The following is a 16,986-nucleotide window of genomic DNA, read 5'->3' as shown; positions in this document are numbered from 1 at the left end:
CTGGCTATGAGAAATGGATTGGGATAACTTTACCTGTCAATAAGTGGGAAAGTTTTGTTGTTTTTTTCCTCAAATAGTCTAATGGATTGAAATGAGGTCATGTCCAGGCTCCTGCTGTCTTATATAAATGTTAAGAACTTCCTTCTATTTGCAGAGATACAGGAGGTGTAGTTCATTATATTCCACTTGAGTCATTCCACAAGGATATGAAAGAGGATAAACTTTTTAAAATTCAACTTCCAGTATCTATTAATTCCAAAATTTAGTGTATTCTTCCAGCATTTTCTATCCTAGAACAGCAATGACATCAGAAGAAAAGGAAATAGAGGCCAGCATGCCAGGGGTTGCAGTGATGGCAAAACAACCTGAGGAAGGCAGAGCGCATGTATTTTAGATCCTCATTCACTTCAGACCAGGATAAACGTGTTTTAAAAGACTCACTTATGCTTCCACAAAATCATTTTTGAGTACAATGATCAAACTAAGGGAAAACAACCCTGAGGCATTTCAAGGTAATTTTTCTATCTTTGAATTATTTTGATTGGATCTCTTTAAATCTTTCAATTACTTATCCTTGAACTGGAGGCTTTACAAATTTTTAAGATTCTACTCCTTACTTGAGTCTAACACACTTGGTGGGGGAGAGAATAGGAAAGCATTTTGTAATTTTGTTAAAGCTGTAGGGTCTTCTTAAACATTGAATCCCATCATGTTCAAGTATTAGACCTTATGTACAGCACTATTCTGGCCTACAGCCCTGCTGAGTGTAACCAAACCCTAGTCCATGGAGCACATAAAATATGTTACTGAAATGCCAGGTATAATTTACTTAGCAGATGGTGAAATAATTGATCCTGGCAAATATATTGCCTAAAATTTAATCAAAATGAGTAGGAACACTAAATTTTATAATAATGTATCTTTATTATATGAATCAGCAAAAAAAAAAAAAAAAAGGAGGGGAACTCACAAGATTTTTAAACATGAAAAATGGCCAGAATTTCAAGACATTTCCTTGACAATATGTAGACAAGGGAATCTTATTTAGTCTCTTCACCTTAAAATGAAAGGCTTAAAAGCTTTACAAACTAGTTTAAACTTTTTAATTCCTAGCTGATGCAGTGGCACATGCCTGTAATCCCAGTACCTCAGGAGGCTGAGGCAGGAAGATCGCGAGTTCAAAGCCAGCCCAGCAAAAATAAGGCACTATGCAGCTCAGTGAGACCCTGTCTCTAAATAAAATACAAAATAGGGCTGGGGATGTGGCTCAGTAAGTGCCCCTGAGTTCAATCCTCGGTACCAAAAACAAACAAAAAAACTCCACTTTTTAATTCCTAAGATGTTTTAATAAATATAATCTACTCCCAACCCCAAAATACACTCCTTTTGGCATTAAAAAAAAACAAAACTATAAAAGTTATTTTTGTTTCTCAGAACATATTGTGATATGGACACAAATAAAAATGCTTTGAGAAAGATATATATAGTAACTGTGGCAACTCAAGGTCATTCTCCAATCTGACTGCAACCTACCACCCAGCCCTGTTTCCTGCCTGACTGAAAAAATACACATGGTGCTTCATTCCTCCATGCCTTTCCACACACTGCTCCCACTTGCCAGCCATGCCCTTCTTCCTCTTCTGAACCTGTCAAAACCATCCTGTTCTATAGGACTCAACTCCAACACTACCAAAGTATTTATTTTCCTTGTGTCACCCTCCTTGGTGTCCTTATTATACCCTCTAGTGGATCCATCTCTTGTATGGCTTTATCCTGACCCCTTTTGGCTTAAGGCCATGAAGGCTCCAACTGTCATATAGTGTTTGGCACACAAAAAGAATGACTTTTCTCTCTCTCTCTCTTGAGATGGAGGTCTCATTGTGTTGCCTAGACTGGCCTCAAACTCTTGGGCTCAAATGATCCTCCTACCTCAGCCTCTGGAGTAGCTGGAACTACATGCAGGTGTGGATCACCACACCTGGCTTGAATGACTTTCTTTTGAATAAAGAAATTCTAAGGAGACTTTTATAGACTGAGGCTTAGAAGTACAGAAAACATTAGCTGTTCAGAAATTTCCATTTTGAGAAAACTCAAAATTCCTTCCGAAAATTCATATTAGTTTAATAATTTTATACTATTTAATAATAGGAGACCTAGATGTATTAAAGACCTTGCTTTGTGTCATGCACTGTGATAAACATTTCATAGTCATTAAATCACAGCACTCCTAGAGACAGGTTTAATTACTATAGTTATTTTATAAGCAAGAAACTCGCCTGAGGATACCTAAGTACACCTGAGTATGAGTGGGGATTGGAGCCCCATTTTTTCTGACTCCAAAGTCTGTGTCCTTAACCACTATGTCATTGGAAACATACAAAAGATAAAAAGTATTACAAAAATATACAAATTATTCAACATTTAAGGCAAATAATTTTTCAAAGTTTTATTACTGCTCTCAATCCCTATCTTTGTGTGTTTATGATGTTTACTTATTATACAATGTTTCTTCTTAAAATTGTTTCATTTATATTTTCCCCTGATTTACATAAGCCACAAATCATTTCAGCATGACATTAAATGTAATAAATTCACCATATTTGACTTAGCCACGTGCTAAACAGCTACCATACTTAAATGTAATGAAGTTGAAAAACAATTCATTGACTTTAGTATTCAAACAAAATCATTACCTTGCTTAGACATATAGCCTCTGTGATCCTAGATGTGAGGGAGAGATTTTCTTTAGTGAGTTTACTCAATTTGACAGCAATATAACAAAGGAGAATGCACAATATAAGTTTCTTTGCAACTATGAAGCGTTGAAGAAAGTTTAGAGATAAACTGAAAAACTAAGAATCAATTTCTTTTAAGCAGTAAGAATATAGGATTTTAGTTTTTTCATTTTATAAAGAAGAAGAAAGTAATTCTAATTATCTAAACAGATAAAATGGTAGGTGAACAATGAGTTCTTTGCATTTTCAGATTACAAAAGCCTCAAGGTATTTATTGTTATATAAACATAGAAATTGAGGGAGCCTGAGGGAGCCATAAATAAGCTGATTGCTACATAAGACACTAAAACAGATTATGAGGATATGCATGAAAATTCAGTCCTGGGAAAACTAGTCTTCTGACAGAGCTTTGTGATCATGGAGATGATTTTGTTCTTTGAAGTCAGCCTGTTTCTGTTGTTAGGCTAAGCACCAATTATTGTCCAAAGATTTAACTCTAGGGTGGGTAATATATTCTTACCCAAAGCAATGGAGTCTGAGAGAACAAAGGCCCCACACAAAACAAGAGATTATTTAGAATCATAGAATGATACAGTTTTAGGAACTCAAAATTACATATTTACTAATTGTATAAAAATATGTATATTTTTTAAAGAAATAAGAGCATAATACTTTATTCAGTAAGTATAAGAAACATTAAAGAATAGACTTTGGTTTTGCATTACGATTAACTAAGAAGTAATCAAGAACACAGGTAGCAAGCAGACAGAGGGTATGCTGAAAATCAGAGTATAAGAGGAAAGAAAAAAGACATGCAGATTTTTTTCTGGCAAATTAAACAACATTAAGGAAGGAAGAGGATGAATGATACAGAAAGGATTCAAAAAAGAAAGATTACAGGGGCTTGAGAAGAATAAGAGATGCATTAAAAAAAAGAGGGAAAGGATTAAGAGGTCAATGACCTTTTGCCTCATTCATCATGGTATGCCTACTCAGCGTAAAATGTGGCATATAGTAGACACTCAGTAAATGTTTATCTAGTAAAAGTTAAGGAAATAAGAGTTGAGAGTTCAACAAACAGGCTTTATTAAAAAATCATGTTTGTTGGTTCACAGGACTATTGTTTATGAATAAGCAACTTAACCTCGTATCTTCTATGAATTCATCTACATTTTACTCCACCTCTTTGAATTATAGTTTCTTGGTCTAAAAAATGAACTACATGATCATAAGGGTCTCTTTCTTATTCTTTGCAATAACGGTGACAAGAAGAAAAAACACATGTAAATACATGTATATATGCACACATATGTAAATAATAAATAAAAGAAAATGTGGCTTAAGAAATAAGAGAAACCAAGAGGACTTTCTGGCTAAATTAAAAAAAAAATTTGCAATGGTAATTAAAGGTAACAAAATGGGAAGCAGCATCATGAAAACAGGGCAGGTTAATATTATTTATATATTGCTATAAAAGGACACAGAAAAAACTGATATTCCAGAGGCCCTTCAAGCTTGAACTTATGAGTCTCTTTTATCCTTATTTTATTTTCACATAGGGAAGTATATGCAGTATATCCCTGTATCTTCATACTTCAACATATTTCAGAGTCAGAGAACTAGGAAAAGCAGCAGTGCTCTGGTTGAGATTTTGATGACTGGCAAAACACTAGGCAAGCTTTGCACTGCAGTTGTCTGAACCACACCCAGTCTGCAGTTAAATATAGAAATCAGTTTCTGGAACTATTGGTTGTCTTAACCTTCACAGTCTAAGCATTCACTGAAAAAAATTAAAAGTAAAAAGGAGTAAAGAAACAGAACGAAACCAAAATCCAAGTACTAATAACTATCCTGGGAAAAATTTCAAAATGCAGTAAAGAACAAGAGGATGAAATTATAGAAACCTCAAGCTACATTTTACAAATACACTTTACAAGCCAATTTCTCTCTCTCATACAAATTCTCCCAGGATGTGTAACACACATGTATAAAATGCATTTGTGTTTTAGGCACACATCTCTAAATCAGGTTATTTACATGTCAGGTTAATGGCAGGGACACCAAATTTAGAGGTATGATTTGATTTTGGTTTGTTATAGTACTGAGATTGTGATACTATTTTTGTTCATGAAGACAGACTTATTCTGAAAACTTATTTTTAGATGCTTAAATTTGGGGGCAAGAGACATTCACTCTCATATTGCTAATGCTGATCTTTGCCTGCTGGGGAGAATATTTTGGATTAATTTTTAAAAGTTGTTCTGCAGATTGTGAAAGTTAAGGCAAAAAGTTACAAAAAATCTTTTCCATTTATGATTTCAGGGATCTGGGTTTACTAATTTTTATATTATTTTACATTGCTCACTGAAGATGAACATGAAAAGAATCTAAGAACAAAAAATACATTACAGTACACTGTTCCATAAGAAAAATAAAATATGATAGCTTTAATTACAAACAGAGAGAGACTCATTTGTCTTCATTTGCATCTTCCTGGAAACAACCAAATACAGGGTCATCATTCAGTCACTGATCAAAAATAACAGCAATAAGTAAGCTTTCCACACAAATCTGACTCTGAAGTAGGTAATCTTAACCATTATATTCCACTGCTTCTATCTGTCATTCCTAGGTATTCTCACATTTATTCCTCTATCTGATCAAAGCTTTTTTTCAAAGTTGCTGCTTCTCTTTCCATCTTGAACAATCTATAAGGAGATTCAGAGATTTCTTTTTTCTGCCTCCCTTGAGATGAGAGTAGGGATAGGTCATCAGCCAGGTCTCTTTTTTCGGTGTCCCAGTCACAGACCTAACACTCTAGAGCTATACCTATTCCCTGAAGACACCTATACCCAGTCTTCAGAACTTCTGACACAAAATCCTTTTTAAGATTCAGAGGCCCATCATTCCTTTATTCCTTTCATTCTAAACTGTTTCTATTCTCTGGTCCCTAGCACGGGGCCTCAAGTTAGGAGGTAGTTTACGGAATGAATAAACAAAGGGACAGGTTTGCAAAAGCAGTCACATTTGGCTCTCACATTATTTGTAGTTTAGGTATTTATAGCATACAATACATATAACCTTTTCCCCCTTGCTAATATGTAAATTGCTTGAGGTAAACCTAGCTTAGTGCTAACATACCACAAATGCTATATGAATAAATGATCAAATAAATAAATACTAGTTGATAATCTTATTCTATTCTATTTTATCCGTTAAAATCTAGTCAGATCCCCCAGGTTGTGGTGCACACCTGTAATCCCAGCAATTTGGGAGGCTGTGGAAGGAAGAGTGCAAGTTCAAGGCCATTCTCAGCAACTTAGCAAAGCCCTAAACAACTTAGCAAGACCCTGTCTCAACAAGGGCTAGGATGTAGCTCAATGATAAAACACCCCTGGGTTCAATCCCTAGTGTACACACACACACACACACACACACACACACACTTGATAAAAGTTTAGTCAGGTCCCTTTTTAAAAAAATATTTATTTTTTAGTTGTAGTTGGAACACAATATCTTTATTTTATTTATTTATTTTTATGTGATGCTGAGATAAAACCCAGCATCTCACAAATGCTAGGCAGGTCCTCTGCCACTGAGCTACAACCTCAGCACTCCCATACACTTTTAAATAGAAGATCGAAATATTATGTTGATCCAGCAGCTATCAATACCCACTATTAGAGTTAACAAAGGCCAAGTTCCTGAGTTGAAAACAATCAGTGGGCACCCAAATGAAAATTAGACTCCTCTCAGTTAATAAGGAGAATTCAAATTCATGATTAGCACCATCCAGAGATCCACTCAAGGCTCAGCCATTTATTAGATTTGTGGCCCTAGGAAGTTATTCAACTTCTTTGAGTCTTGGCTGCCTCATTTAAATAAGGACTGTAGTGAGGATTATATGTGAAGGGTAAATACATGTGAAGCTCCTAATAGTGCATTAAATAAATGTTTCTTTCTTTTTTTCTTTAAAAAGCAGTTTTACTGAGATATATCAAACAATTCACCCATTTGAAGTGTACATTTCAATAGCTTTTAGTATATTTCTAAAGTTGTGTAATCAATTTTAGAAATTTTCTTCACACTCCTACCCCTGCGCAAAACAAAAACAAACAAACAACCAACAACCACATACCCCTTAGCTGCCCTCTGGCCCCAGGCCCCTATCCTTCCCAGCCCTAGACAACCACTCATTTACTTTGTTTCTACAGATTTGCCAATTGTCGATTTTTTCTATAAACAGAATCATACAATATGGTCCTTTATGATAATAAATGCTTCTGGAACCGAATTTTTTAAGAGGTATATTAAGGATTGTTCCCAGGGGTGCTATACCCAGTTGTTTTTATTTTTATTTTGAGACAGGGTCTCTCTAAGTTGCTGAGACTGGCCCTGAACTTGCTATCCCCCTGCCTCAGCCTCCCAGGTAGTAGGAATTATAGGTGTATGCCACTGAGCCTGGCTGGAACTGAATATTTTAGAAGACAAACATGTGGAATAAATGATACAAAATGATCAGAGAAGAGGAAAAAGAAAAAAATATATTCGAATACATAGATTTGAATGATGCATATTTAACATAAGCCGACGTATATGCTAGGGAGAATACATATTGATGAGGTACTTTGGATATGGCAAGACAAAGAAAACAGTGTGAATCTGCACAAGCTAGCAAGTAGGTATTTGTGGACATTCTCCTCTGAGTGTTTAATCAACTGGAAGCAAGGTCATCGTGAGAAAATGAGGATTGGGAGTTAGTAGAGAGAACAAAGTGTGAAATAATCATTTAAGAAAAGAGGGAAAGAATGAGCCAGAAAGGCATAGTATGATTGCCTGGCAGAATTAAAGATCTACTTGAGGTTCATGGTCATGAATTTAAAATGAGATAAGTCAGCTAGGTTTTAAAGGTTTTAAGTTTTTCTCCAGTCACATTTAGCTGCAAAAATATAGAAACTATGGAATTCAAGAGATTTAACCCAGAATCCCTTTAACCTGTGGCTTTAACTATAACTACTTTGTTGATAATTCCCAAATCTCCATTTCTAGTACCACTAAAATCTTGAGGTAACTTCACAGGCAAAGCTCTAAGCTAGAGAGACTTAGATTGAACAAGAACACTGGTTCAATGCTGGCTGTGTGGAAGGCATTCTACAATGTGCTTCACACATGTTATTTCAAATAATTTTCTTAACTCTTCTCATAAATAACCACTTCTACTTTTTAGAAACTCAAAATTCCAAAGATTGACGTAAGGTTGCCAGGACAAAGTTTGTCTGGCTCTGAAGTCTATCCTCTTTTCACTTTACCATCATATTTAACTCTTCTTTTAGTAAGTATGGCAGTTGGGAGTCCAGAGATGTTGCATGTTAGCTCAAGGACACACTGCTTTCTAATGGTTCAGAATCTGGTTCCCAGATTAATGCTCTCTGACCATCACAAGCTCAGCTCTCCTTTACACTCCCTGCTCTGTCATTCCTGTGTTCACTCTGCAGTTAGGTTGTTTTTCTCTTCAAAATCTTTTCTGATAAATACTACCTTCTATCCACATCCCATCCCTTTGCTTTCACACTATAGTTGAGCCCTCAGGTACAGGTTACTCCGATTGCCTCTTAATCTGGCCACCATCAATCCCCTCCTCTAATTCACTTGCATATGGATAGTCACTTTCTTTCTCTGAGCTCTTAGGTATAAAATACCTATAATGCAGAACCATAAAAATTAAATAAGATCAATCACATATAACTACCAATAATATCAGTAAGAATATACAAGCTAAATATTGTTTGAATGTAAGCTATTACTGCCTTAAGATTTATGAAGGCAAATACTAAGACTAACATATATTTCATATACATTTCGCCTTGGCTCTGTGCTTGTGGTATTTGTTCGAATACTATCTGGATGGCTTTTTTTGTTGTTTTTTGCAGAAGTTGACAAGCTGATCTTAAAATTCACAGGGAAATACAAGGGACCCAAAACACCTAAAACAAGTTCAAAAAGAAGAGACAAGTAGAGAACTCCTATTTCCCAATTTCTAATTTTATTGCAATGCTACATTAATCTTGACAATGTGGTATGTGTGTCTAGACAATGGAACAGAATTAAAGGAAGTATACCTTCATATTTACAGTTGACCGGTGTGTGTGTGTGTGTGTGTGTGTGTGTGTGTTGTGTGTGTTGTTGAGAATCAAACCTAGGGCCTTTTGTATGTTAGATAAGCACTCTACTATTGAGCTATACTCCAGTCAACAAACAAGTGATTTTTGATAAGAGTACCAAGACTGATCAATGGGAAAATGGATTTTTCAAGACTGCTGGGATATCCACATACAAAAGGAATATGGTTGGATCCCCATCCTTACATCACATACAAATATTAACTCAAAAAGGATCAAAGACCTAAAACTGTTAGAAGAAAATAAGACTGCATCTTGATGACCTTGGTTTAGGCAAGGCCTTCTTATATATAACGCTAAAAACACAAGCAATTAAAGAAAAAATAAACTGCACTTCATCAGAATTAAAAACTTGGGGATCTCAAAGAACACTATCAACAATGTATAAAAAAAACCCATAGAAGGAGAAAATATTTGCAAATCACTTACTGGTTAAGGTACTTATACCTAGGACATATAAAGAACCATTCAATATAAGACAATCCCATTTAGAAACAAAGGGCAAAGAATCTAAACAGACATTTCTTAAAAGAAGATATAATGCATAAATGGCCAATAATCACATGAAAAGATGCTTAACATCATTTATCAAGGAAACACAATTAAAATTGCAATAATATACCATACTTCAACCCCACTGAAAGAAAGCTATACCACAAAAGACAGATAATAACAGTTGTTAGTGAGAAGTGGTAACCCTCATTCAGAGCTGGGTAGAATGTAAAATGGTATAAATATAAACTCTTTAAAAAAAATTTGGCACTCCTCAGAAAGCTAAATGCAGAGTATATGACTCAGCAATTCTAATAGTACACAAATTCTAAGTAGCAACAATATTCCTAATAGACAAAAAGTAGAAAAAAAACACAAAAACCCAAGTGCTCATCAATTGATGAATGGGCAAATAAAATATTACCCATATTGAATATTATTTAGCAATAAAAGGAAATGCAATAGAAAACATATGGTATAACATGAACAGATCTTGAAAATACTATGTTGCTGGGTATGATGACATATGCCTGTAATCCCAGCAATTGAGAGGCTAAGACAGGAGGATCACCAAGTTCAAGCCCAATCTCAGCAATTTATGGACTCTATCTCAAAACTAAAAAAATAAGAAAACTGGGGACATAACTCAGTGGTAAAGCACACTGGGTTCAATTCCTAGTACAAATGTTTCTTTTCTTTCTTTCTTTTTTTATATTTTTTTAGTTGTTGATGGACTTTATTGTCTTTATTTTTATGTGGTGCTGAAGATCGAACCCAGTGTCTCATGTATGCTAGGCGAGCACGCTACCACTGAGCCACAACACCAGCCCACCTGGTACCAATATTTCTAACTGAAAGAAATGAGTCATCAAAAAACCACAGAATATGATTCATTCATAAAAACTGCAATGTCCAGAATAGGTAAATCTACATAGAAAGATTAATGTTATGCAAGGGTGGGAGGGTGTGGGAGAAAAGGAAAGTTTATCCTGGATCCAAAGTTTATTTGGGATTGATAAAAATATTCTGTAAGAAATGGTTGCATAACTCTGTAAGTATACTAAAAACCACTGAAATTAATGTGTTAAATAGCTTAATTGTAGGGCTGAGGATATAGATCAGTGATACAGCACATGCCTAGCATGTGTGTGAGGCCCTTAGTCTAATCCCAGCACTCCAAGGGGGAAAAAAAAGAGTAAATTTTATCTCAGTAAGGCTTTTTTTTTTTTTTTTTTAAAGTACATTTGCAATAAACTTCTTTCTATACACACATATACACATAAAGTATTAATTTTTTAAAAAATTTAATTCTTTTTATTTTGTATTTCTATGTTGTTACTCTTACACTGAAAATTTTGGTTCCTAATAATATTAATTTGATTGTTTTATTTACATCTACATCTGTAACTATACCTATCTAATTATAAAAATAGTATTTGGATAACAATACTTAACTTTACCAAAATTAGTCCCTGTAAGAGTTTTTTGGAGTTGCTTTTACTCTCAAGCTATAACCCACTTAGGAAGTGTAATAAAATTACTATGTTGTAAAGGGATTTAAAATAATACCTGATTGTTTAGTCAACCATCTTTCTTTCATTTTAGTTATTTTCTTAAGGATTTCCTCCCCCATTTCAATTTAATTTTGATTTTTAATTATGTAAAATACTTACACAGTTACAAGGTCAAAACAAGATATTTTCAGTGATTTCTAGCTTCTACTTCTATCTTCTCTCATCTGTTTTTTTCTTTTCTTTTGGTAATAATTTTGCTTTATGGTATATTCCTCCATTAAAAACAGGTATAAGCAAGTACATAAATGAAAGCCTATGCTATGCAGCTAAATCTGCTTTTTTAAAAAAAAAATTTATTTTTTAGTTTTTTAGGTAGACACAATATCTTTTTTTTTTTTTATTGGTTGTTCAAAACATTACAAAGCTCTTGACATATCATATTTCATACATTTGATTCAGGTGGGTTTTGAACTCCCAATTTTACCCCAAATACAGATTGCAGAATCACGTCAGTTACACATCTACATTTTTACATAATGCCCTATTAGTACGACACAATATCTTTATTTTATTTTTATGTGGTGCTGAGGATTGAACCCAGAGCCTCATGTATGCTAGGCAAGCACTCTACCACTCAGCCACAAACCCAGGCCTAAACCTGCCTTTTTAATAAAAATAAAACTACAACCTAGAGATCCCTGTATAAATACTGTCTTCATTCCTTTGTCTTTGTCTCTGCCTAGCATTTTACTATGAGCCTTGACATGCAACATATGGATGTACTGTCATTTATTTGTCCATCCCACTACCAAGAGACATATAGGTTATCTTCAGTATTTTCATATTATTACAGTGTTGTTGCCTTTTCATATTTTTGTCAATGTATTTGAGATGATTTTCTACAAATAGAGCGAAAGTGCAAATCCATAGGTAAATTTCCTTGATAATGCTAAATTCTCCCCCATGCAAGGTTGTTCCATTTTGTATTTCTACGTGCAATGTAAGAGAATGCCATTTTTCTACAGGCCAATCAACAGAAAAGACTGCCAAACTTTTGGATTTTTGCCAATGTGACAGGTGAGGAATGGCATCTCGATGAATTTCTCTTATTATAAGTTAAGTATCTGGTTCCTAGGTTTTAGCCATTTGCATATATTTGTCATTTTTCTCCTGATAACTTTAGTCCATTTTTCCATAGTTATTAATCTTCTCTCTCAAAGATTAATAACTAATTCTTCTTTTCATACTAAGATGATAAAAGCTGCAAAAGCGTTTTCCAACTTGTCTTTTTAAGTGTTGCTCAATTTTTGCCCCCAAAGTTTTTCTTTTAGTATATATATATATTAAACATTTCCATTATTGCTTTTGGATTCTAAGTGATAGAAAACAATTTTCCCATTCCCAGGATATGGAGGAATCACCCATGTTTAATTCTTTTTATATATATTTTTAACTTTTTCTCAAATTCATTTGAAATTTATCTTGGTGTATGGCATGAGGGATAGAATCATTTTTTGCTTTACTCTTATACTAACATATTTGAGTGAGGCTTATTTGCTGGTTTTATAGTTTGTGCATATCTACTCATTTAGTCTAGGCAAAAAATATGTGTCACTATAAGACTAGGGAAATTTATATTCCATTTTAGGAAAAGTTCTATTTTTAAAAAATGAAAATCATATTGTGAGCCTTCTGTACTATTGATACAAAGTGACTTGAAAGGCTTTCTGCATTTGTGCAACTATTAGAATGAACAATATCTTCTTTCTCTAGTTGTGCCAATCAGATAAAATCAAACCAAAGATGACCAACTCTTGGATTAAAAACAGTTATTAATTAAAACTCAAGTTAAAAAGTGTAAATTAAAATTAAATGAAAGGCTTGCACAGAATAAGTGTTCAGTATATTTTTAATTGAAATTTAATCAGTGTAAATCTAACAAGTTGTGCTTTGGGGAAAAAAAATTAAGGAACTCAAAATTCTTTGAGGTTCAATTCTCTATCATTTTTAAAGTTATCAACTTTTAAACTTATTTCTCATACTGACATCATGTGATAAAAGCATATGGTAGTATCTTCATGAAAGTAGAACTTACACCAGTTAGAGACTGATATCACATCTTATTGTGTTACCCAGAGAAAAATACACAATATTACAAATAATTTAAGTTAGATATAATTTTAATTCCCATCTGCTATGGTAAGTTCCAAAGAAATTTTGAAAAAAAAAAAAAATCAAAATTTCCAGATGAGAAAATGGCATAGAATGTAAAATGTCAGGTCTCCAGAAAAATTAAGCCTCCATCTTTCACTTTAACCACTCAAGGGTATAAGGATTCATTATTTAATCAATTGCTTATACTCTTATCTACAATAGAGGAAAGAAAGAAATATTAACAACAATGAATAATCTATAGTTTCATTTTGGATACTGATCCAGCCCTCTTCTTAGCAAATCTATTTATTTCATCTATATCACAGAAACAAAAATATGGTCTGAATTTCAGCATTTTAAGTTTTATAGTCTGGGAAATACTCATAAAGTAAGCAAGAAGAAAGATGGCAAAAGTCTTACATAATTTATTGGTTACTAAAAAATTTCATTTTGAGGATGAGCAAGTCACAGTTCAGAATTTGTGACCCAAAGTTAATCAGGTTTCAGGTCTTCTAACTCTTGAGTCAAGTGCTCTGTCTAGTATACCACTCTACTGGTCAGATTATATATGGGTAAAATGTACAGCTGGGAAATTATGACCCTACTATGTATAAACTTCTCCATAAAAATAAAATTCTATAGACATCACTTATAAGCAGGTGACTAAAAGGATAATTATGCCATAAGATCTATGCTAAATATAACAAACATTTCAGGCAGGAAAATGAAGGTCAAAAAAGAACTTAGGTGCTGGGTGCTAAAGTAAAAGGATAAATTATTAAACAAGTATTTTCTAACCTGTGGAACTAAGCTCACTTAGATCTTCCTCCTCATTGAAGAAAGTTAAATCTTAATTGACTCCTATATTCAACATTTTTGATAAAAATGACTTGAATAGTTTTTCCAAAATATCATACAAATATCTAAACTCAACTATTTCTTCTAAAGTATCTTAAATTACCGAGGGCACTATTAAATTATATATAAAATAAACTGATAGATGCTAACTCTAGCTTTATGAATTGTCAATGCTAAAAATCATCTTAGTTTAGGGCTGAGGTTGGGGCTCAGTGGTAGAGTGTTAGACTGGCAGGTATGAGGCACTGGGTTTGATTCTCAGCACCACATATAAACAAATAAGTAAAATAAAGGTTCATTGACAACTAAAAAAAACCCCAAAACCCAAACATCTTATTTTAATAACCCAGCATTCATAATACTCCAAAATACTCTCTGAATTAGAACTGAGCTCCCAAATTACTTACTGGAAATGAAAACGGTCCTAATGCATGCAAAAGTTTACTTCTTTCCTGATTTCTGGAAACTTCTCATTGGAAAAGGAGACACATACCTTTCCATGACAGCTAGGCACTCCTTCCTCCAGGTAAATCGACTCCCTCGTCGGAGTCGGAAGGTCCCAGATGTGGCAGAGACTGGGGGAGGAGTTTGTCTCCATTCCGGGTCCTCTATTGGAATGGGGGCTGGTCTCATACTCAATGTAGCCCCTGAAATAAACAAGACATTTTCAGCAAATATCTTGCAACTTATTATAACCAATATGACCAATATGTCATGAAAGCAAAAACAATGAACTTCATGTGTAATAAAGTTTGTTCCTCCATGGAAACTTGTAGGCCGATGCAATTAATATATGTAATTTAAAAAATTGATTTTTGTTTAAAAACTTGACCAAAACAAAAATCTGAAGAAGAAAAAAGCTCTTCCTTAAAAATTCCAATATTGGGGCTAGGATTGTGGTTCAGCGGTAGAGCACTCACCTAGCATGAGCAAGGCACTGAATTCAATCCACAGCAATACATAAAGATAAATAAAGTTATTGTGTCCATCTACAACTAAAACATATTTTTAAAAAAATTTCAATATTGCATTTTTGCACTAAACAATAAAAAGTCCATCTCTAGTTATTTTAAAGTGTCATCCCCCAATCCCACTAAGTCATTTGACTATTTGATGGCATTTTTAAAAAACAAAGCATGAAATCTAATTCCTTATAGAACAGTACTTCCTCTGAAAAACCTCTCTTGAAATTCCTGCTTGATACTTGTTATCTTTTTGATTCATATACTCTAGATGATTAGAAATTATCATTGCCATTTAAAAGGCTTAGGATCCCTTACACAATATATTCAGGTAAAAGATGAAATAATCCTGTCATAAACTCTTTCTCTCTCTCTCTTTTTTTAAGTCCAATACAGCAGCAAAGGAAATACAGTAGACATCTAGTCTACTAATTAAATCAGTAGATTTACCACCTATTAATACTTTATTCTGTTACCACGTAATGTAATAGAATTTTGATAAAAATCTACAATTGAGATAGTCTGTTAATTTAGACAAGACCTTTCTCAATAGCTTGAAATGTGATGATGATGCACTTATTCACTCATTCACCACTGCTCTAGGTTTGAAGCTAGAATAAAACAAGGAAAGCCACAGTCTCTGACCTCCATGGATTTAGTTCACAGACTGTGAATAGAGCTTGGTATGCTTCCACAGAGTACAATCCCTGGCTCCCAACTCTTCTTTCACTTCTCACACTGTTAAAAATTCATCTTCCCAAAGCATAATTATGATATCACTCCTCTGATGGAAGGCCTTCAAAAAATTCCCTTGGCCTGTGGTTTAATCCAAATTCTTAATAGAGCCCTTCAATGACAGGTTAGAACTTATGGGTTTTATGTAAATATTGATAAATATATTAAAACATTAATTTTTAATATATATATTTCTTCATAAGAGGAATTACGCTTCACATATCACACCTTCCAAGTAATAACCACGAATAGCATTCCTATTTCAGTACACAGAGATTTACTGTAGACTTGTTTGTTGTAAAGTTCTTGGATCAAGCCATCCTGTCTCAGCTTCCCAAGTAGGTGAAACCACAGGTATGCATCTCTGTGCCCAGCTCAACCTCCTTCCTAATGGCTACATCTTCATATGTATTTTCTTACACAGATACTTAGGATTTTAGTCAATCCGGATTTGCCTTTTCAAATTTCCTATCCTACAGTTTTTCTCATATCAGTAAGGAGACCTGCATTCTTCAAATTGCTCAGCTCAAAAATCTTAGATTCATTCAACTTATATTTCCCCCACATACTATATTCAATTCCCAGGTAAATTCTATCAATTTTATTTCAAAATTTTTCCAGTGTCAGACCAATTTTTTAATTATCTGCACTGCTACCACTTTAGAATAAGCCAGCATCATTTCTTACAATCATAACTTCCTGGGAGAGTTCCAAAGATTGGTCTTTATAATAGGTCACATCACCTTGTAATCATGCTCTTAAATCTGGGCTAGTACTATAAATATATTGTTGATGAAGAATATGGAAAAAATTCAAGGCTAGATCATAGAAATTTGTGTAGCCTCTGCTTGGGTCTTCTGGAATCTGGCATCGTTACCCTTCAAGAAGTATGACCAGCCTGAGACTCTGATGTAAAAAAATCCACACTAGTTGTGGAGAGACCACAATGAGGTGAAAAATGCCCAGTCAATCCCCAGGTACTCCTGCCGCTCCACCCACATGCTAGAGGGAAAAAAGATATCTTCCCACTCTAGACTCAGCAGAAATCATATGGAAAACTCTATAACCAGCTGACAGAGAAACAAAGTCCCAGATTTCCTGTGGCAGCCAACCACCAAGTCCCTGAGGACTCTTGCCTCCTACTACTCATCCTTTTTAGGGCCTTCTCATACTGTACCATGATTACTCTGTGACCAACAGCAAGTTTAAAATGGTATGTTACCTCAACGATTCTAGAAAGCACTGTGTGTGATATGTCTTGGCTGATCTCTTTATTCACTCGAGGAAAACAAGCTGCCAGGTATCCACAGCACCACATAAAAATAAATAAATAAATATATTGTGTCCATTTACAACT

General features: G+C 34.2%; 1 protein-coding gene across 13 annotated transcripts in view; it reads right to left on the bottom strand.

Moving 5' to 3' along the window:
- Hmbox1 (homeobox containing 1) overlaps positions 1-16,986 on the bottom strand; it is a 164,841-nt gene that overhangs the window by 32,130 nt on the left and 115,725 nt on the right. For all 13 annotated transcript variants that reach the window (XR_004618588.2, XR_003581527.3, XM_071610620.1 and 10 more), the window contains one exon: positions 14,426-14,579. Coding sequence is in view for 11 of the 13 variants with exons in the window: in XM_071610620.1 (XP_071466721.1) it covers positions 14,426-14,579 (154 nt within the window). In the remaining 2 variants the exon portion in view is untranslated. The remainder of the gene's footprint in view (positions 1-14,425; positions 14,580-16,986) is intronic.

The sequence above is a fragment of the Marmota flaviventris genome, chromosome 3 (assembly GCF_047511675.1).
Source record: "Marmota flaviventris isolate mMarFla1 chromosome 3, mMarFla1.hap1, whole genome shotgun sequence".
NCBI classification, from domain to species: Eukaryota; Metazoa; Chordata; class Mammalia; order Rodentia; family Sciuridae; genus Marmota; species Marmota flaviventris.
This window is presented reverse-complemented; position numbering and strand designations above follow the sequence as displayed.